At 51.8% G+C, this 20,733-nt stretch overlaps 2 protein-coding genes and 1 long non-coding RNA gene across 3 annotated transcripts in view; 2 read left to right on the plus strand and 1 right to left on the minus strand.

The window, feature by feature from the left end:
- The first annotated feature begins 501 nt into the window (after positions 1–501).
- Positions 502–9,817, plus strand: Gnl1 (G protein nucleolar 1 (putative)). Its single transcript, XM_032889100.1, has 12 exons — positions 502–695; positions 1,042–1,207; positions 1,493–1,629; positions 1,742–1,893; positions 1,994–2,065; positions 3,341–3,548; positions 4,106–4,201; positions 4,521–4,715; positions 8,402–8,580; positions 8,661–8,823; positions 9,052–9,192; positions 9,473–9,817. Exons 1-12 carry the CDS (start codon positions 623–625, stop codon positions 9,712–9,714), a joined length of 1,824 nt encoding a protein of 607 aa, XP_032744991.1. The 5' UTR covers positions 502–622; the 3' UTR covers positions 9,715–9,817.
- Positions 9,818–10,576: 759 nt separating this feature from the next.
- LOC116887484 lies at positions 10,577–14,745 on the plus strand. The gene is made up of 3 exons (XR_004386221.1): positions 10,577–10,708; positions 12,517–12,520; positions 14,094–14,745. It is a non-coding gene; the product is annotated as an uncharacterized LOC116887484 (long non-coding RNA).
- Positions 14,746–19,776: 5,031 nt separating this feature from the next.
- Positions 19,777–20,733, minus strand: part of LOC116887487 (class I histocompatibility antigen, Non-RT1.A alpha-1 chain-like) — a 26,239-nt gene continuing 25,282 nt past the window's right edge. The window contains exon 4 of the mRNA XM_032889112.1: positions 19,777–20,210. Within this exon, the coding sequence (XP_032745003.1) occupies positions 19,873–20,210 (338 nt within the window). The 3' untranslated portion in view covers positions 19,777–19,872. The remainder of the gene's footprint in view (positions 20,211–20,733) is intronic.

Genomic DNA, 20,733 nt, shown 5'->3' on the forward strand with positions numbered 1-20,733 from the left:
TGTCGCACTTTAAGATCGCCACATCCGGTCCCCCGGTTACTATGGCAACACCTACAGCCACAACTGCGTGCTCTCCGACCTCTCTCCAAAAGTCCTCGTCTCGCTGGCTTTTTTTCTCCTCTCCCACGCTCGCACGTGTGGCCTGTAAGCCTGCCTCTTCGGCGTTCTTACTGTGTCCGGTCGCCTCAGGGCAGCCCACGGAGCTGCCAGCGCAGTCGCGCAGCCTCGGTTTCCCGGCCGGGGGCCATTCCCCACCCTGGCTGCGGCGCGGTGGGGCGTGTCCTCGCCCCCTCGCCCGGCCCCCCCCAGGTGAGTGGCAGCTCTCCGGAGCGGCGGGCGGCAGTGACACACGTCCCCCCTCCCGCGGCTGCCACTTGGTAGCGCCGGTGACGGAGTCGGCCGGGGCCACCCACGCGCGCCTCCCGCTCGCCGCACCGTGCACCCCGAAGCCGCGGGCTCTCACGTGCCGCTTGCATCCCTGCCGCCCTGCTCCCCGCCGCCCGCCGCTGACGTCACCGCGGCCCCGCCTCCCCAGGGCCCCGGGCCGCGGGCGGGGGCTGCCCGGGGGAGTCAGTTGCGGCGGCGGGGAGCTCGGCGGAGGGCGGACCGGGACTCCGGGGCCATGCCGAGGAAGAAGCCCTTCAGCGTGAAGCAGAAGAAGAAGCAGCTGCAGGACAAGCGGGAGCGGAAGCGAGGTCAGGGAGGGGGCGGGGCCGCTGCGCAGCTCTGGAGGAGGGCTGTGCCGCCGCACCTCGGGCGGGGGGCGAGTGGGCTCTCGCGGTCCCGCGTGGGCTGCTACGGTGGGGGTTTCCCGCAGAGGCGGGACGAGGCGGGGGTGAAGGAGGGTGGGGGATGGGAAATCCTGCTGCTGCTACGGGGCGCTATGACGACCTCCAGGCCCATCCGGGAGGGGATTGGGGCGCGTGGTTGGAGCCTCTGCAGAAGTTGGGGCGACTGTAGAAGAGCTTGTTCTACCAGCTCGGGGGGCTTTAGGTACCCTAAGAACCGGTCTACACCGGCGTCACCGGCCCCTCCCCTCAGGGCTCCAAGATGGGCTTCGCTCCAGTTCCAACAGCCGCAGCGGGAGCCGGGAGCGGCGGGAGGAGCAGACCGACACGTCGGATGGGGAATCCGTGACCCATCACATCCGCAGGCTCAACCAGCAACCTTCTCAGGGCCTGGGGCCCAGAGGCTACGACCCCAACCGGTGAGCAAAGGAGAAGGGCGCTGGCCGCGTTTCCCTGCCCTCACTCAGCCTTAGGGAAAGCTCCTGCTGAAGGCTTGTTGGAAGTGGAGCTAGTGAGGCCGGAAGCGAAGGTGGTTCTTCCAGGATGGGCCACAATCTTGCCTTCCAAAGGGGCTGTCAAGAGTTTGCTAAAGGAGACCTGAACAACCAGGAAAGGACGCTTTACAAAGTTTTCTAGTCAGAAGAGGAGATGCACAAGGAGCCTGTGACAGGACTCCACTAGATGCGCGGTCCCTCTTCCCTTAGATACCGGCTGCATTTTGAACGGGACAGCCGGGAGGAGGTGGAGAGGAGAAAGAGAGCAGCCAGAGAGCAGGTGTTGCAGCCAGTCAGTGCTGAAATGCTGGAGTTGGATATCCAGGAAGTGTATCAGCCTGGCTCAGGTGAGTGAGGGCTACTTGTGTTTGCCATCAGCTTGGGGAACTCGCTGGCTGAAAAGAGGAGAGGTGAGGAGGGGTCCAAAAAAGTGCTCACATTTGTTCGGTCTTTCCCCAGTTCTGGACTTCCCCCGGCGGCCTCCTTGGAGCTATGAGATGTCCAAGGAGCAACTAATGAGCCAAGAGGAGCGGAGCTTCCAGGAATACCTTGGGAAGATACATGGGGCATACACTTCGGAGAAACTCAGCTACTTTGAGCACAATTTGGAGGTGATGGCAGCGTGTTGATTGGAGTGGACACACTGTGATCTTAGTGTTCTGGTTCCAGCAGGAGGAGGGCTGAAGGCAGTCTCTCTTCTGATCTTTTCAGACATGGAGGCAGCTGTGGCGTGTGTTAGAGATGTCTGACATCGTCTTGCTCATTACGGACATCCGACATCCGGTGAGGACCCTGGAAAGATTTGCAGGGAGAGATTCTATGGGACTGTTGAAAGGCAGAAATCAGAAGACAGAGGGTTCCTCTCTTTAAACGTTTGTTTGGGGGGGGGGAAGGGGAGGTGTGCAAGGCCCAGATCTGCAAGTTCTTGCCATCCCACTTGTAGAATGTATGCTTGGAATTGTGAAGCCACAGAGGTCAACCTTGGATGTGTTCCTCAGGCGATGGCACCTTGTATGGTGGGATGGGATCTCTTACTCATCAAAAAACCCCAGGGATCCTCCTGGTACCATCCTTTCCTGGTGCTGGGGTTACAGCTGGATTCCTTTCTTTCTTCTTTTTACACCTCCTGCTAAAATCTTCAGTCAGAAAGTCATTTACTTTTCCCTTCTCTTTTTGCTTTGTTGCTCTGCCGAGGATGAAGCCCTGGGCCTTGCGTCTTGCATGTACTAGGCCTGAGCTCTTACCACTGAGCTGCACCCCCAGCCTGAGGAGCTGAGCATTTTACTCATCTCTGATCCTAGCCTGCCACTCCCCTGCTGACCAGCTGACCCCGTTTCCCAGCCTACCAGATCTAGACCAATATAAAGTCCCAGTACAGAGCTCCAGGGAGTTCTGAGTCAACTGGGGGCTTCTTGGGCCCAGCCCAAAGGTGCCTTCCTTTCGTCTGTCACTTCTGTAGCCCAACATGATCGACACAGACCCCACCTGGGATACTAGGTTAGTGGGTAAGGTTCGTAGACTGCTGCTGGACAGCCCTTTGACCTCCTGATTTCACTTGTCCTCCAGTGGAGAAAGGGAGGTCTATGGGGGACATTTAGGTTGCGGAGCTTTGAATTGCACATACAAGGGTTCCTGTGTACTTACACAGCCGTGGGCACATATAGTTGCAAGTGTTCATGTGTATGTTTCTATGCACCGACACACACTCCTGTGCATGTAGCGGTGCATGTGTCTAGACTTACAGGGTTATGGGCACATAGAAGCAGGTGTTACTTCTTACCCAATCCCCATTCCTGTTTCCGACTGTCATCACCTCAGTGTGCTAGGTATTGTCATACTTCCCGTTCGTTTCTCTCACCATGACCTGCAGGAAGGCCCCTCAGACTTGCCCAGGTTATTACTAACACCTGCTTTGTCTTCCTTGCTCGGTGTGGCTGGGTTACTATTTTCACCACAGAATCTACTTCAGCCAGAGCTGTGCCTGGTGAGGGGGAGCTGGGGTCAGCAAACTCTGGGGTGGCTTCTTGTCACTTTGTTCTCTTACCAATTCTGTCACAGGTTGTGAACTTCCCACCAGCACTTTACGAGTATGTAACCGGAGAACTTGGGCTGGCTCTGGTGCTGGTCTTGAATAAGGTGGACCTGGCCCCGCCAGCTCTCGTGGTGGCCTGGAAGCATTATTTCCACCAGCACTACCCCCAGCTCCACATTGTCCTGTTCACCTCTTTCCCTCGGGACACTCGGACTCCACAGGAGCCTGGTAGTGGTGAGTGAGCTGTGGAGAGGGTGTGTGTGTGTGTGTGTGTTGTGTGGGCGGGTGGGGGAGAGAGAGAGAGAGAGAGAGAGAGAGGGGTGTGTGTGAGAGGTGTGTGTGTGTGTGTGTGTGAGAGAGAGAGAGACAGAGAGAGAGAGAGAGAGAGAGCGAGACAGAGAGAGAGAGAGGGGGGTGTGTGTGTGTGAGAGAGAGAGAGAGGGGTGTGTGTGTGTGTGTGTGTGTGTGTGTGTGAGAGAGAGAGAGTGGAGAGAGAGGGAGAGAGAGAGAGAGAGAGGGAGAGAGAGAGAGAGAGAGGGAGAGAGAGAGAGAGAGAGAGAGAGGGAGAGGAGGAGAGAGAGAGAGAGAGAGAGAGAGACGAGGGAGAGGGAGAGAGGGAGAGAGAGAGGGTGTGTGTGTGTGAGAGAGAGAGAGAGAGAGGGAGAGACGGAGGGAGAGAGGGAGAGAGAGAGAGAGAAGGGAGACAGAGAATTGGTTGGCAAGGGAACCTGGTTTGGGCCTGAGGGCCACAGGAGAGAGAAGAGAGGCACATCTTCACCCTCTCACCTCAGTCTTGAAGAAGAGTCGGAGACGGGGCAGAGGATGGACTCGGGCGCTGGGGCCAGAGCAGTTGCTGAGAGCCTGTGAAGCCATCACTGTGGGGAAAGGTATGTGGTCCATGGAAGGGGCTTTTGGGAGGGGAAGCTCAAGGGCTCATTTCTGGATGTCCCTGTGGTATACATACTTAGGAATGTCGTAGGTTGTTGCCCCCCTGATGGTGGGGAGGAGAGAGGCAGGAGTGGGCGTCTTGGGTGCTCTGATGGAGAGACCTGTGACTCCAGAGTGGGGTCCTGTGAAAGCCGGGGAAACTCTGGTCTGCTGTAGTGCACATTGGCACGCTGGGATTTTTGCATGCTGGTGACATCAGCTGTGCATTAATGGTCCATGGCCTGGGGCTGAGGGAAACCCATTTTCTTCTTCAAACAGTGGACTTGAGCAGTTGGCGAGAGAAGATTGCTAGGGACGTGGCCGGGGCCTCGTGGGGTAATGTCTCTGGTGAGGAAGAGGAGGAGGAGGACGGGCCAGCAGTACTGGTAGAGCAGCAGACTGACTCAGCGATGGAGCCCACGGGCCCCTCCAGGGAGCGCTACAAGGATGGGGTGGTGACCATCGGCTGTGTAGGTAAGGACACAATGGCCTGCCATAGTGGCCGCCGCTGCAGGCTCTGTGTTTCATTATCTGTAGAGGAGGGGGCTAGACCTGTCTGGGCTTAGGCTCTTCAAAGAACAGCCTTTGTCGTCGTCGTCCTTGGAGAACAGAAGGGTGCCTGCTGCAGGGCAGCTAAGTTCTGTCGCGCGTTGGCTGTGCCGACTCTGCAAGTCGGTAAGCTGTCGAGTCACTTGAGAGTGAGGTTGCTGATGCACAGTCCAGGATGGAGTGAGCAGTGGCCTGCAGAGCCTTAGTGCCTGGCAAGTCATGACAGTAGCGACAGCAGCGACTGTTAAACTTTCGCAGTGCCAAGGGCTCTGATTGACCCACAGATACCCAGGTCTCAGTTGTGGATACTGGTTCCTAGTCCAGGAGTCCTTAAGTCTCAGCAGGACAGCAGCACGTGTCAGCTTCCTCTGGGTTGGAGCCCTTTTCATTTCCAGTGTGGTCAGGAAGTATCTTGTTAAGAACTGTCACAAACTCAGTGGTAGTGTTGACTTTCAGTGCCAGCACTTGGAGCAGAGGCAGGAGAATCTCTGTGAGTTCAAGGCCAGAATGGTCTTCATTGGACTATGAGGGGTTCAATGACCCTTTCACAGGGGTCACGTGTCATTTTACATTAGGGGCTTACACTACAATTTATAATAGCAGCAAAACTACATTTATAGAGTAGCAACAGAAAACAATTGTATGGTTGGGGCCTCAGTATCAGTGCGAGGAAAGTTGAGGACCACTGCAGTACAGGAGACAACTGTGAGGCCAGGTCTAAGACCCTTCCTTACCTTGTGTACAAGAGGTGAGAAGAGACCTTAGTAATTAGGATCTTAGATATTTGTGGGCTTCTATTTTGTTTTAGATTCTTTTCTGTGTGTTTTCCCTGCATGCATGTATGTCTCTGGTTCCTGCCGAGGACAGAGAGAGCAGTAGATCCCCTGAAGTTGGGGTTGTGGACTATTGCAAGCCACTGTGTGGGTCCTGGGAACAGACTTGGGGTCCTGCAAGGCCTGAGACTTCTCTTAACCCCGAGTCATCCCTCTGGCTCTGGCAGTTTGGATCTTAGTGGAATGACAGGATCTGGTTTCATTTAGAAGTCTGTTCTTTATGAGTGGAGTGAGTGGTGGGAGATGGACAGGAAGGGAAGACAGGACAGCCAAGAGCTGCTGAGAGGAATTGAGCATGGTGCTCACCCTGTATTTCCAGAGTTTGGGAGACCAAGGCCTGAAGGTTATGAGAGTTTGAGGTTAGCCTGGACTGTGTGGTGAATTCTAGGCCAGCTTGGGCTACAGGTTGTGACCCATCTCAGAAAAGAAAAACCAGCCCCCCCACCCCAAGAATTGTCAGAGGGAGGTGTTGGAGGTGTGGAGTGCTGGGACAGAAACATGATGTGAAGGTAGGGATTTCAGTTTAAGGGGCCACTGGGAAATATGCAGAGTGTTTAACGCCATGGGACAGGGCAGAGTCGGTGAAGAGAAAGCTGAGGACTGAGGCAGAGCAGCAGTTAGTCTGGGCAAAGGAGGAGAATGGGAACCAAGAAGAGTCTGGAAGCGAAGTGGACATAGTGCCTGAAGTCTCACACGTATGAAGTAGGGCTGACAGCTTCTGGGAGCCAGAGGAGGAGAGAGCTACGCAGAGAAAAGACCCCATAAACAGCATGGCTCCAACTGGGTGGAGTGCAGGCAGAAGTTGCAGGGTGGCACTGACTTAGCCTGGATGCCTGTGAGGGTCTTGAGACCAGGGAGCAGGAGGGGCACTCACCAAGTCAGGATGAGGCTCTGTATTAGGAGATGGGCAGGTGCACCTCCTAGGAAAGTGCTGTGCTCACGTCTGGCCCAGTGCACTAGGATCTCCAAAGCCGCTGTGTATTTGTGTCAAGTGTTTAGTCACTGGGACTGGAGAGATGGCTCAGGGATTAAGACCACTGGCCGCTCTTAGGGAAGACCTTGGTTCAAGTCCCAGTACCCACTGGTAGCTCATAGCTGTCTGTGACTTCAGTTCCAGGGGATCTGACCTCACACAGACACATGCAGGTGAAACCACTAGTGCATATAATAAAACATAAATAAACTATGAGTGTTCAGTCACAAGGTGAACTCAGGAGACGGTGACACACATAGCCAAGTCTTCAGGGTAGTGGGTTTGCTTTTGTTTTATGTGAGGTTTCTGTTGTTTCTGAAACAGTCTCACCATGCAGTTTAGGCTGTCCTCAAACTCTGAGCTCTCCTTCTGCTTCAGCTTTTGCTTTGAAGTGCTGGGAATACAGCCATGTGTCATCACACTGGGCTAGGAGTTTTACTCTGATGGCAGAAAAGTATGCTAGTCTGAGGAGAGCGGTCTCCTCTGCCACCCCTGGAGAAGAGGTAGCCTGGTGTGCTGGGAAGGACTTGGCTAGCCTTGTGCATCTTCTCTCAGGTGCTGTGTGAACAGCTGCATGCCAGAGGGCTGGGCTTTTGTCAGGTGGCTGAGGTACAGGAAAGCCAGGACTAGGAGTTCAAGGGCAGTGTCTGGGACTTCCAGAGTGCTGGGTCCTGCACCTGGAGGTAGATCAGAGGAAAGGTAGAGGGCTGAGTGTTGCATAGTATCAGGCAGAGACACCACCACTAAGGCCTATAAAAGGAGGTACCTCATCAGGAGCTTGTTTCCAGTTCCCGAGGAAGACTCCATGGCCATTATAGCGGGGAGCATGGCAGCAGGCACAGTAAGAGGGAGGGAGGGAGGGACAGACAGATGGACAGAGAGATAAGAGAGAGAGATACAGAGATGGTGTCTAGTGTGGAATTTTGGGTCCTCAAAGCCTAACCCTAGTACATACCTTCTTCAAGAAGGCCATACCTTCTATTCCAGTGGTTCTCAACCTGTGGGCCATGACCCCTTTTGGGGGGGGGGGTGTCACATCAGATATCCTGCATATGAGATACTACAATATGTTTCATAACAGTAGCAAAAGTGCAGCTATGAAGTAGCAACAGAATAATTTTATGGTTGTGGGGAGGGTGTCATCACAACATAAGGAACTATATTAAAGGGTCATAGCATTAGGAAGGTTGAGAATCACTACCCTAGTCCATCCCAAAACATTCCTACCAGCTAGGGAGCAAGCATTCAAATATGTCAGCCTATGGGGGCCATTCTCATTCCAACCACCACAGTGTTACCATACTGGAGTCAGGGTGAACTTACTAGGATGAAGGGATAAGTAAGCCTGGAGGATGCATCTCAGGTCAAGGAGATGTGAGGCAGCAGTGTGCTCTGTGCATCAGTGAGTAGTTTAGGCTCTGAGGGCCTGAGGAGTGGACAGGAGGTCTGTGCAGGTGTCGTACTCAGACAGAAAGAAAGTGGCATAGCCATAAGAGGGGTGTTAGCCAGCAGGCATTTTCTTTGGACAGTCGGTGATGGATGGTTATTATGAGGTACAGATCTGGCATCTAGATAGTGACCAGTGTGGGTGGTAGGTTTCTGTCCTGTAAGATGCGGAACAGACCCTGCAGAGGCCAGGGAATGAATGACCTGGGGCCACAACTGTAGGCAGGGAGACCAGAGCTTGTCTGGTGTGGTGGCTGTGGTGCTCCTTGAGTGCTGTTTTCCTGACAGACCCAACCACTACTCAGCTCCTCTGGCCCAGGGTAAGAGCTGTCCCATAGTTCCTTGTATTGCCTTCCTAGGTTTCCCCAATGTGGGGAAGTCCTCGCTGATCAACGGGCTGGTGGGGCGGAAGGTGGTGAGTGTCTCCAGAACACCAGGCCATACCCGGTACTTTCAGACTTACTTTCTCACCCCGTCTGTGAAGCTCTGTGACTGTCCGGGCCTTATCTTCCCCTCTCTGCTGCCCAGACAGCTGCAGGTATGTAGTAGAGGGAGCTAGAGCAGGGTGGGGAGGACAGAGGGTGGACCTGCACAAGGTGCTGAGTGCTGTTTCCACAGGTTCTGGCTGGAATCTACCCCATTGCCCAGATCCAGGAGCCCTACACTTCCGTGGGCTACCTGGCTTCCAGAATCCCGGTGCAGGCCCTGCTGCACCTGCGCCACCCAGAGGCAGAGGACCCTTCAGCCGAGCATCCCTGGTGTGCCTGGGACGTCTGCGAAGGTGGGCTTCCTGGCTTCTCCTTTCGTCTCTCGCCTACTCTGTCCCCTCCACCCCCTCCGCCCAGAGTCTGGCCTCAAGGAAAGAGTTGCCTGTTTTGCCCCTAAATTTCTTTACCACCATCAAGAACTCTTGCCTGGACTGTCTGGAACACTGGGAAGACTGGGTGTGGGGCTGACAGGACTGGAGCCTGGATTCGGGCGTCCCTTACTGTTATTCTTTTCTCTTTAGCCTGGGCAGAGAAACGTGGCTATAAAACGGCCAAGGCAGCTCGAAACGATGTGTACAGAGCAGCCAACAGCCTCCTTCGCCTGGCAGTGGATGGCCGCCTCAGCCTGTGTTTCCACCCTCCTGGCTATAGCGAACAGAGAGGTGAGAGCCCATGTGTTCTCCACAGTCCCTGCTGAGGGGCCAGCCTTGGGGTAGACCTCAAGGCCAGACAGAGGGTCACTCTGGGCAGTTCTGGTGATAGTTTACTATCTGCAAATGTGGGTGGCTGTGGCTTCAGCAGGATGGCTGTGGAACTTGAAGACACACATGAGAAGCTTGGTTGGCTCTGCAGATAGGTGCCGTGAGGGGTGTGGGCCAGCACTTGAGCACTTTGTCCTCAACTCTGCCCCAGCTCTTGCTCAGACGTTTGTTTGTTCCCCAGGCACCTGGGAGTCTCACGCAGAGACTGCAGAGCTGGTGCTGTCCCAGGGCAGGGTGGGGCCGGCAGGTGATGAAGAGGAGGAGGAAGAGGAGGAGCTGAGCAGCTCCTGTGAGGAGGAAGGAGAGGAGGACCGAGATGCAGATGAAGAGGGGGAAGGAGATGAAGACACCCCAACTTCAGATACTGGGTCCTGCCTAGCAGCCCGAAACCCATATGCCCTGCTAGGGGAGGGCGAGTGCTGAGCCTGCCGGGCTCCAAACGCCCTGGGGAGCTTTGATTCTGGGCTGAGCGGGAGGTGTCTTCCCTGTGCCACCCTGATTGTGAATAAAGATTGTCTGCTTTGTAGCCTTGTCCCCAGGTGGCCTGAGGTGAGAGCGGTTGGTGGGGCTGACCGCTGGGGGAGGCTTTTTGCCGTTTTTCTTCATTCTCTGGGAAGCAGAGCTCTCAGACTGCTGCCCACTCTCTCACTTAGCACTTTAGGAATCCCCATGGACAGAGGAAGTCTAAAGCAGGCTCACCTGCAATCAGCCCTCCTCTCCTGTTCTTCAAGAGTCCTGTTCCCTGTTGCTTGGCCTTGGTTTTACAAGCGCTTTGTGGGTGAAGGAGCCACGGAGGTGTGTTACCATGGACGCTATTTACGGGGACTTTCTAAATTCAGTGAACATTTACAAATCTGTCTGGGACTGTACTAAGTACAAAGTCCATTGTATGGTGCAGGAGCCAGGACTGGTCGTGACCTACAGCTCACGGAGCAGAGCACAGGCTGTGGGATTCAGATGGGCTTGTGAAGGTTCTCCAAAGCCTGGGGACCTGTGGCACAGATGCTGGAACTTAGTGGTACTGAAATGTAACTGTGACAAAAGCCTGTGGGAAAAGGTAATGAAGTGCGTGGAGGCGGGGCTTTTATTACAGCAAACAGCATTGCCTGTCAGCACTGCAGCTCTGTACCTAGGGCCAGGGAGCTGGAAGGGATAGCTAGAGCAGACCGGTTCATGAACCCATCTGCCCTATACTGGGGATGGAGTTCAAACCATTTAGGGTCCGGTCTTCAAGTTTGCAGGTGGCTGGGGCCATCTTCAGGAGTTCTCAGTATAGAGGAGAAATGAGAGTCCCAGGCTGAATTCACAGTGAAAAAGGAGGGGGAGCTGCAGCCTTGTCCAGTAGGGCAGCAGCGTGGACTGCAGGGCTGGGTTCCTCTGTAGAGGCATCTCCTAAAGGTCCTGGGGTCAGTAGCATGTTCTCCAGAGCCAGCACTGATCCACCAACAGAGAGAAAGGAACCTCCATTGAGAAGAGCCCGAGGGGGGTTGGGGATTTAGCTCAGTGGTAGAGCGCTTGCCTAGCAAGCGCAAGGCCCTGGGTTCGGTCCCCAGCTCCGAAAAAAAGAAGAGCCGGAGGCCCTTGGCCATGCATTCCTAAAACATTTACTCCCTTCGATGGCTCCAGCAAGGACAGGAGTCCTGTAACCTGCACTGTCCTACAGAGTCGGGACTATGGCATGTGAACATCTTGAATGTTAGAAATGAGGAAAAGACACTACTAAGAAAAATCCAGTCTCTGATCTAGGGCTCTTTGGTCCCTGGATGCTCCTGTTTCCTGTCCTCTGTTGACTCTTGAGGTTTCCCATGGGCATTTGGGTGAGTTGGGTTGGAGTGGAGCTGACATGGGGAGCTGTAGTGAACTTGAGTGAGCTGAAGACCTCATCGGAACCAGTATATTTATTTCTAAAGATTGGATCTCACTGTGCAGTCCTGGACTTGCTGTGTAGACCAGGTTCTCTGAACTCACATGGATCTGGAGGCAGCTCACTCCCAAACGACATGGGGTAGGTGTCCCCAGTCACTGTCCATGCCTTGCTCATTTCATAGGAAAACAATACCAGGCAAAGAGCTGTCTGTGTTACAAACAGAGAGAAGAGAGGCCATGCACTCTGTCAGTGCCTGAGGCTGGAGAGAGACTGACATGGCAGTCTGTTCAGTATCTCTCCCATGCTCAGGTACCCTCCTCACTCCCCCTTGCTTGAGTTGTGTCCACCAATGGGTCCCTAGCTGTGGTGGCACAGAGCTCTGGCATGCAGCTAGCCAGTCTGGCAGAGTGACAGAGTCTCATCAATGCAAGAGCTTTGTTCAAACAGGCTCTCATTGTGGAGCAGGGAGCTGTGAGCGGTCCAGGTGAGTTCAGTTATTCAACCTCAACCAATGATGGAACCAACAAAAGTTAGCTGACAACTATTTGCCGGAAGTTGTGGGACAAACTATATTATTTTTTCCATAAAGTGTCTATCTGCAGCACTGTAGAACAGCAAGCCACCACTGTAGAACAGCCAGCCCCCACTGCTGACAATGTAGTTATTCACATGTAGCTAAAGTGAATAGTACTGGGGACACCCGGGACTCATTCAACCAGTGAACATTCTCTGAGTTATTAGTACCTGTCAATCACTGCTAATTGGTAAGAAGGATGAATAGCCCTTTGTGGAGCTCATGGTTTATTCAGAGATGAAAGTAATAACTAGGTTTTTTTTTTCTAAGTGTGGTAAATGCTGGGAGAAGAATGATAGAAGAGACACCAAGGTCCTGCTCAGGAGATGTTGACATGGCTGGACACTGTGGGCATGGAAGGGAGGCAGAAGTGCACTCTGTCTCTGTTTAGATAAAGTGCTCACTGGACTCGGAGCTCACTGATTGGCTAAAATGGTTGGCCAATGGACTCCAGGTATCTTCCTAGCTGTTTCTCCTGAAGGAAGCTCTAGGGTTAGCTAACCCAGCTGGCTCTTTAAGTGCTGGTGAACTCAGGTCTGTAAGCCATCTCTACAGCTCTGGAAGCTGCATCTTTTAGCCTAGTTGGGCAAGGCTGAGAAAAATCAGCTCTTCTGGTGCTATGGGAGCCCTGATGGGGCAGCCGGTCTCCAAGAGTCTGACTAAACAGCCTAGAAGAGCAGAGAGGTTCACACAGGCCAAACTGAACCCCGGGCAAGAGGAGTTCCACAGATGCAGATCCAGGAAGTGCATTCTAGCTGCGGGAGGGGCCTTTTCTACCTTAAAGGAGGGTGGAGAGAAACATTACATATAGAGTAGTACGAAATGTAAAGGTGGGCACTGAGGAAAGTGGAGAACTCAGACGGTAGGTGGAAGTGAGAGACAGCAGACGCCAGTGTACGCATCAGTGTTGAAGGTAAAGGCCCGTCCCTGGGACAGTGAGTCCAGGAGGTAGGAGAGGTTGTAGAGGGTGTCCAGCCACATCAATAAGATTTACTTGGTTTATGTGAGTACACTCTGTGTTTAGACACAGCAGAAGAGGGCATCATATCTCATTCCCATTACAGATGGCTGCAAGCCTGCAACAGAATGCAATCTTTCCCTTTGTGTCCCATTAGCAGGTCTTCGTTGTCAACTAGACTGGATTTAGAACCACCTGGGAGATGTCCCTTTGGGTGGCCATGAGGGTGTTTCTAGACAGGATTAGGCACCAAGGAATACAGGTGGCTCCACTGGTCAGGTAGAGTCTCATGAGAAATCCAGGAGAACATTAGAGAACCCCTTCCTCTCTTTGTGACCAGGGCAGGAACAGGCCAGTTCTTGCCGACCTGGACAGAAACTGGTTCCCCCTTTCTGTCTTGAAGATCTGACCATCTGTGTCCTCCCTCAGTGGCCTCTCTACAGGTATTTTTATTTATGTATTTTATGTATGTGAGTAAACTGTAGCTCTCGTCAGACACAGCAGAAGAGGGCATTGGATCCCAGTACAGATGGTTGAGCCTCCATGTGGATGCTTGGAATCAAACTCTGGACTTCTGGAAGGGAAGTTAGTGGCCCTAACCACCGAGTCAGCTCTTCAGTCCCCACTTTGAGGATTCTTAAGAACTAGTCCATGAAGGTAGGCATGGTGGGACACACCTTTAATTCCAGCACTCTAGAGGCAGAGGCAGTTGAATCTGTGAGTTTGAGGCCAGCCTGATCTTATAGAATGAGTCCCAGGATAACTAGGGCTGTTCAACAGAGAAACCTCATGTGCAAACAAAACAAGGAACTAAGCCACAGAGCTAGGTGTGGTGGGGTACATCTTTAATTCCAGCGCTTGGAAGGTAGAGGCAGATCTCTGAGTTCCAGTCCAGCCAGAGTTCCACCCTGAGACCCTGTTGGAAAAAAACGAATTAAAAATTTTAACCTACGACTAAGGGGAGGGAAATAACTGTTTGAAGAACATTGTGGTTGCAGCTTGGACACTTACTTGGAAGGGTAGAGTGGTGGCCTGAGGGTTTTATAGCCATCCTAGGAGGAAACTGAGCCAGAACTAGTGGGGAAAAGGCAGGATTTCTCTCTCTCTCTCTCTCTCCTCTCTCTCTCTCTCCTCTCTCTCTCCTCTCTCTCTCCTCTCTCTCTCCTCTCTCTCTCCTCTCCCTGTTGGTGGTGGTTGGTAGAGTAAGTGAACTGTGTAGGGAGTAGTATGGTTCTGACGTGGTGTATTCATCATAGGTAATTTCTGGAGATGGTATATGCAAGTGCAGCTGGGGGACGAGGTGCTGGCTGGAGATACTGGGCATCATCACCAACAACGTGGGAGGAGAGGAATAGGTCATCTCCAGAGTGTAGTGTAAGCCAAGAAGCTGGCTAGGAATAGAGAGAATTTTCAGACACCTTACTTCCTGTCTGGGAATAGGAGTAAGCCAGTTAGAGAAAACCAGGAATGTGAAGGGAAGGGAGGAGAGAAAGCCCAGAGGAAGACCACAGATGTTGAAGGTGTTTGGGTCAGGGGGCAGGGTCAGGGTGGCATTGACCATTGTGGTGCAGTGGACCCATTGAAGAGGTGAGTTCAAAGGCCCAATATAGAGGAAAACTAGAGTATAATATAGTGGAGGGAGGTGCAGGCATTGGAATAAGGATGTAATTGTCAAGAAATTTGGTCATGGGATGGAGAGAAAGCTCAGCAATTTAGGAGCACTTGCTTCTCCCTTCCAGAGTTCCAAGCAGCCACATCCAGCAGCTCACAATAAGGTGTAACTGGCGATGGCGTTCAGATAGTTGTGCGACTACAGCTCAGCTACATGCTGAAGTATTTCTGCATCAGTAGGTAGTAATGAGTAACTGCAACAGCAGGAAAAACATCTCTCAACCATATTCCCCACCACTTGGAGCTCAAGATCCCCAACAGCTTAGGGTAAAGAAAGGGTCGTCTGGCCGCACCTGCGACTCCGCACTGCCACCTGCTGGTGCAGCTGCGTCATGGAGGCGCAGAGGAAACCCTGAGGTTGTGTTTGTCTGGAGCGGGGCTGTGGTGCACTCCTTTAACCCCAGTTTTTCAGGTTGAAACAAAAGGATTGCTGTGAACTGGTAAGCTATCCTGGGCTAAATAGCACGACCTTATCTCATAAAACAAATAAAGATTACCTTCGAGCTATTGCGTGGCTGCTGTTTTTAAACCGTTTTGCTTCGTTCTTCTCAGAGCAGATTTCAATGACTTCTAATTAAATGTTAAAGCTGAACACACGTTGGAAAATTTTTTTCTTTTCTTTTTTTTTTTTGGAGGGGGCGGGGAGTTTATCTCCTGAGACAGAAATTCTCCGTATAGACCTGGCTATCTTGGAAGTCACTCTGTGTACCAGGCTGGCCTCGAACTCAAGACACCAACTTTCGCCTGCCTTCGGAGTGTTGGGACTAAAGGCGTGTGCAACCAAGGCTAGCTGGCATTAATTTCTAATACCATCTGACAGTCCATCCTTTGAGTGAAATGGTGTCCCCCCACCATAGGTTCAAGTATTTGAAAGGTTGGTGTCTGTCGGGTGCGGTTTTCTGGTACCTTTAAGAAGGTGGAGCCTTGCTAGCGGAAGTCCCACCCAGTGGGTGGGGCTCCAGAGTGTTCAGCGGTTCCGGCGTAGAGGAGCTTGTGCGCCATGACACCTCAAATGGTAAGTGTAAGAAAATCTTTCAAAATCGCTTTTAGTCAGGAATTTCGGTCATCAAGTCAAGAAAAGATGACAGTCGTCAAGCCTACCCAAGTTGAAGCGTCTCGTATAATATTTTTTATTTTTTTAGTTTCTCGGCTTAGCTAAGCTTACTTAGAAGATTTAATCATTCATTTCTGGACAGGGTTTCTCTGGCTGTCCTGGATGTCGATCTGTTGACCAGCTGGCCGGGACCTCAGATCGGTCTGCCTAAGCCTTCTGGAGTGGTGGGATTAAGGCGTGCACTACCACGTCCCGCACTTGTTAGATTTTAGGTTTTCCAGCTTTGCTTATTTAGGTATAAGTGATAAACCGCACACGTTTGAAGTATATAACGTGATGTTTTAAAAACACTTTGTTTAGGGTGGCAGAGTTTGATCCATCGGTAAAGTGCTTGCCGTGTAGTACGGGACCTCTGAGGTTGATCTGTGGAAATCAAATGAAAAAATCGTGTGTGTTGGCTTGTTATGAAAACCCAGCTGGGTTGAAGAGACAGACCCTCACGAAGACTACTCAGTCAGCCCGAGTAGCCTAAGTAGTGAGTTCCAGGACATGAGAAACCTTGTCCCAGAGAGAAAAAATGGAAGGTGTGTAGGAAAGATACAGTTTTCCTTCCGTCTCCACTCTTTACACCCTATAAAAGGAATGGTAGTAGGCTCGGATCCTACTCCTTTGATCCCAGCATTCATGAGCTGCATCTCTGGGAATCCTGAGCCTGAATGAGCCCTTGAAGAGTTTAAGCCAGTTACTTAGAGAACTCACTACTGTTTGTTCTTTAGAAAGGGCCTTGCTATGTGGTAAGGCCTGGCCTGGACTCTGTCTGCCTTTGCCTCTGGAATGCTAGGATTAAAGGCATGCACCACCATGTCCCCTTGTAACAAAGTTCTTGACGAGTTAGAAGTCTAATAAGCAGGAGGTGGAGAGAGGGCTCAGCAGGTAAGAGCTCCCGCTGCTCTTCCAGGGGACACAGGTTCAGTCGGTATCCAGCCCTGGTGATTGTGTGCAGGCAAAGGTAGTCATGCATATAAAATAAAAACAGACACAGCATTTTGATTCTGGGTGGTCTCAGGAAAGTGTTTAATCGAAGTCTAGGTTTGGGTTGCTAGCAGGTGTCTGAAACCTGCCCAGATCAGATTCTTGCTGAGTTGAAATTCGGTGCTGGTAATCCCTCACATGCTGGTACACAGCAGGAAAAATACCCAGATTGTGCATTATCTGTCAAACATGGGTTTAAGCCAATAGGAAGTCTTTATTAGCTGTCTGGTGGTGACACTGAGTGTCCAGGCTCCCGGTGTAGCCCGAGCCTTTCTCAGGGTGAGCATTTAAACCCCAAAATCCATGTTCTGGGTTGACATACTTCAGCCAACAAGAACAGTTATCCAGAAGCAGAGCTATAGAAGCCAGGAAGCAATATTAGTCCATTTAGAGATTCTTCCCAGAACTACAGACTTTGATGAACAAGGCCTTTGTTTTCATTTTTGCTTGGGAGAAGGGGAGGGTGCACTGGCCTTGTGCTGAGTTTTACATCCCGAACGGCACTTACACTGTGGAGTCAGTTGTGCTAAGGTCTCAGAGGCCTCCTGAGTGATTGTTAACCATCTTGTCAATAACACGACTATTATCAGAGGTGGCTAAGAATGGCACATAAGGGAGGTAGAGAGACGGCTCAGTGGTTAAGAGCACTGACTGCTCTTCCAGAGGTCCTGAGTTCAATTCCCAGCAACCACATGGTGGCTCACAACCATCTGTAATGGGATCTGATGCCTTCTTCTGGTGGGTTTCAAGAAAATGGCAATGTACTCATATAAATAAAGTAAATAAATAATTTTTTTTTTAAAAAAAGAATGGCACATAAGGATAAGGCCTTGGCAGACACGTCTTGTTCTGCGGCCCCTGGTTAGTGTTATTACAGTGAGTCTGGCATGCTGTAACTAACTGCTTCTGACAGGTATGTAACCAATGAAAAGGACAGAGAGAAAGGCTCTTACACCTTTTATGGCTACTGGGCTACTATTATGGTTACCCGGGTTCTCAGTGTAGCAGTTGTGGCGTGGCAGTGCCCATTAAATATGGCCATGTGGGGGTTGGGGATTTAGCTCAGTGGTAGAGCGCTTGCCTAGGAAGCGCAAGGCCCTGGGTTCGGTCCCCAGCTCCGAAAAAAAGAACCAAAATATATATATATATATATATATATATATATATATATATATATATAGCTATATATATATATATAGCCATGTGGTAATATACTAAGGATACTGATAGAGGGCCGGAGCGTCCTGCTCCTTCCCCAACCCCTTCTGAGGACCTTCCCAGACACACCAACTGTTTAATTACATCTTGCTTTACAAAGAGTGGCCGTCTTCTTCTGAAACTCTCAATGCTTCTAGGCTAGTAATGGACGTAGATTCAAGGATTTTTCAGAGAAGAGCAGGGTGTTTTGGAGGGAGACTGCTACACTAAAGAGTAGCAGGGTTTTACTCACTATCCCCACCTCCCCACCACCTGCTCTCTTTCTCTCTGTGTTCTCTGGCTGGAGAGGAAGTGATCCCCCTTCTCACCAAGTCTGTCACCTCTAGGCGATGCCATTCACCTTTAAGATCAAGGTTCTTTTTTTTTTTTTTTTAAAGATTTATTTATTTTATTTATTATGAATACACTCTAGCTGTCTTCAGACACCCAGAAGAGGGCATTGGATCCCATTACAGATGGTTGTGAGCCACCGTGTGGTTGCTGGGAATTGAACTCAGGACCTGTGGAAGAGCAGTCAGTGCTCTTAACCCCTGAGCCATCTCTCCAACCCTAAGGTCAAGGTTCTTATGCTTTTGTCCCTCACCTATGTGGTGGTGATGGAACCCAGGCCCTGGCAGGCACAGAACAATAGTTAGAGCAGCCTAGAGTGTTTTCATATTGGGTGCCCTGATAGATCCAGCCCTGCTTGGAACTTCTTTGGGGCAGTGACCATCAGGGAAAGCTTTCGTAGAGCTTTTCCTCTGGTCCTTTCTTTCATGTCAGGGGGATAGAGTGGGATTCATGCAGCCCTGTGATTTTCTACTTTATGGTGTTGGCTTTGCAGCTGAAGCTGCTGGATTGAGTGATGGGACCCCGATACTTGTTGTACCATTTTGCACCACTAGGGGATGCTTGTCTGTGGTTTAGGTTGACAATTCTAGGAGGCTAGCAGCTTTGACATCCAGATCCCGGAAGGTGGAGTCCCAGTGAGTCTGGGGCTCAGGCAAAGCCCTCAAGGTGATGCTAGGGTATCTTGGGGTCATCTGTACTTTGAATGACTAGAATCTGGGAACCATGGGTAGGAACCACTGACCAATGGTATTGAGGACAAAGTTGACCTGGCCAAGTTGATTTTTGTCAAGAGTGTCCTGTCTTAGATATGCACTGTGTGGTGTTAACCCTTGCTGCGGATCTGAGGCACCAAATTATCTCCTATTTGGCTGTGATAACGTAGACGATAACAGTCAGGTTAAAATATTTGCCACAACTCTCAAATTGGAGGAGGAAATCTCCAGACTAGGACAGATCTTCAACCTCATGACTCGCTGTCCCCTTCAAATGTAAGAAGAGATGGATGAATTCTGACAAGAACCAAATCACCCACGCTTATTTTGTCAGGGTGGTCAAGGCACTTTGGGAAAGATTGTAAGATCTGTGACGCTTGAAGAGTGAGTTTTAAGATTTCCCCACATGGTCACTAGATGGCAGCGTCTGACAGGAGGTTGAGTATCTGCTGGAGGCCAGGTGACACCAGCTCAGGCCCAGCCTGCCTAGAGTGAAGGGTGAATCTGGGGAGATGGCTCAGTCATCAAAAATGCCTTCTGTACAAGCAGGAGGCTGTGGTTTCAAATCCCCTGCACCGGTGTGAAAAGCAGCATGGTGGCAGCCCATAATCCCCTCCCTAGGCAGGCAGAGATGTGATGACGGGGGTTGAGGCATGAGACTTCCAGGCCAGCCAGGCTTGCTGGGTTAGCCAGTTCCTGTGGGCTTGGGGTGCAGGCTGGATAAAAATGGAAAGGCTGCGAGGAGCAGGAGCGTATTCTCCTTCCTCACCTGTGAGAAGGAAAGCTGTGAGAGTTCAAGGAAGGTCTTGACAGGAGGAAGTTTCCAGAACTGACAGAGGACCCAGTTGGAGACAGCAGCAATGAGGGGTGTGGCTATGCTTCCCATTAATGAGCAGAGCACTCTTCTAAAGGAAGCTGAGGGGAAACAGACCCTGCCCTTTCCTACCTGTGTTTCTCCTCCTCCTCCTCCTCCTCACAACAGTAACTATGATGATGGCCACAGCTGCAATGATGGCCACAGCTGCAATGAAGGCCACAGCTCGAAGAACAACAGCAATAACATTGATTCCCATGTTGGAGTCAGTGCCTGGAGGAGCCTCTGGGAAGGACAGGTACAGGAAATGAAGATGGGGGTCATGACCCCAGCTCTCAGCCCTGACCAGCTCAGGGTCTGCAGAAGGCTCCAGCTTTCCCTGACCCCAGCTCTGCACCCACACCCTCCTTACTCCATCTCAGGGTGAGAGGCTCAGGCAGCCCCTCATGCTCCACACGGCATGTGTAATTCTGCTCCTTCCCAAGAGGCACCACCACAGATGCCCACTTCTGGAAGGTTCCATCCCCTGCAGGCCTGGTCTCCACAAGCTCCATTTCCTGGGTCAGATCCTCCCCATTCAACTGCCAGGTCAGGGTGATGTCAGCAGGGTAGAAGCCCAGGGCCCAGCACCTCAGGGTGACATCACCTTCAGGTCTGGGGTGGCGTGTCACTGTTGTCCGTGGAGGGTCTGCAGTAGACAGACAGACAAGACGCTGGTGTCTCCAGTGGAAAAGCAGAAGTAGGAGACACCCCTGAGGACCCTTGGGACACATTAAGAGAGTAGAGATCTCTGAGGTGGTGGATAACCACAGTCTAGGAGGACTGGAAAGAGTTCACATCTGCTTGTGGGACGCTCTCCCCAGCACATTGGACCCTCCCAGGTAGTCTATGTTCCTGTGCCCGAGTGGCTATAGGAGCTCACCACCAGCTCCTGAGTGAGCTCTCACCCTGCTGGCCACAGGGAGGAGGGCTGGGCTTGGAAGGGTGTCATTACCAGTTCAGGTAAAAGTTCTCTCCTCCATGGTTAAGTATCTCTTTAGCCACAGGACACCTCCTTCTCCAAGTAGGTCTTCTCTCTCCAGCCAGTACTCATTGTTTTGCCACTTGTGCTTTGGTGTAGCCAGCAATGAAGGTGGCTGCTGTGTATTGCATAGAGTCCAAGTCCAAGGTCAGGTAATCTCTGCCATCATAGCCATACTGCCAGTGCCCTG

The sequence above is a fragment of the Rattus rattus genome, chromosome 18, assembly GCF_011064425.1.
Source record: "Rattus rattus isolate New Zealand chromosome 18, Rrattus_CSIRO_v1, whole genome shotgun sequence".
Classification (NCBI taxonomy): Eukaryota; Metazoa; Chordata; class Mammalia; order Rodentia; family Muridae; genus Rattus; species Rattus rattus.

Excerpts from the sequence above, each read along its gene's own strand:
- Gnl1 (XM_032889100.1), top strand. The coding sequence starts at position 623 with ATGCCGAGGAAGAAGCCCTTCAGCGTGAAGCAGAAGAAGAAGCAGCTG. Across the intron at positions 4,202-4,520 it reads AGCCATCACTGTGGGGAAAG|TGGACTTGAGCAGTTGGCGA; the intron begins GTATGTGGTCCA and ends TTCTTCAAACAG. Across the intron at positions 4,716-8,401 it reads GGTGACCATCGGCTGTGTAG|GTTTCCCCAATGTGGGGAAG; the intron begins GTAAGGACACAA and ends TTGCCTTCCTAG.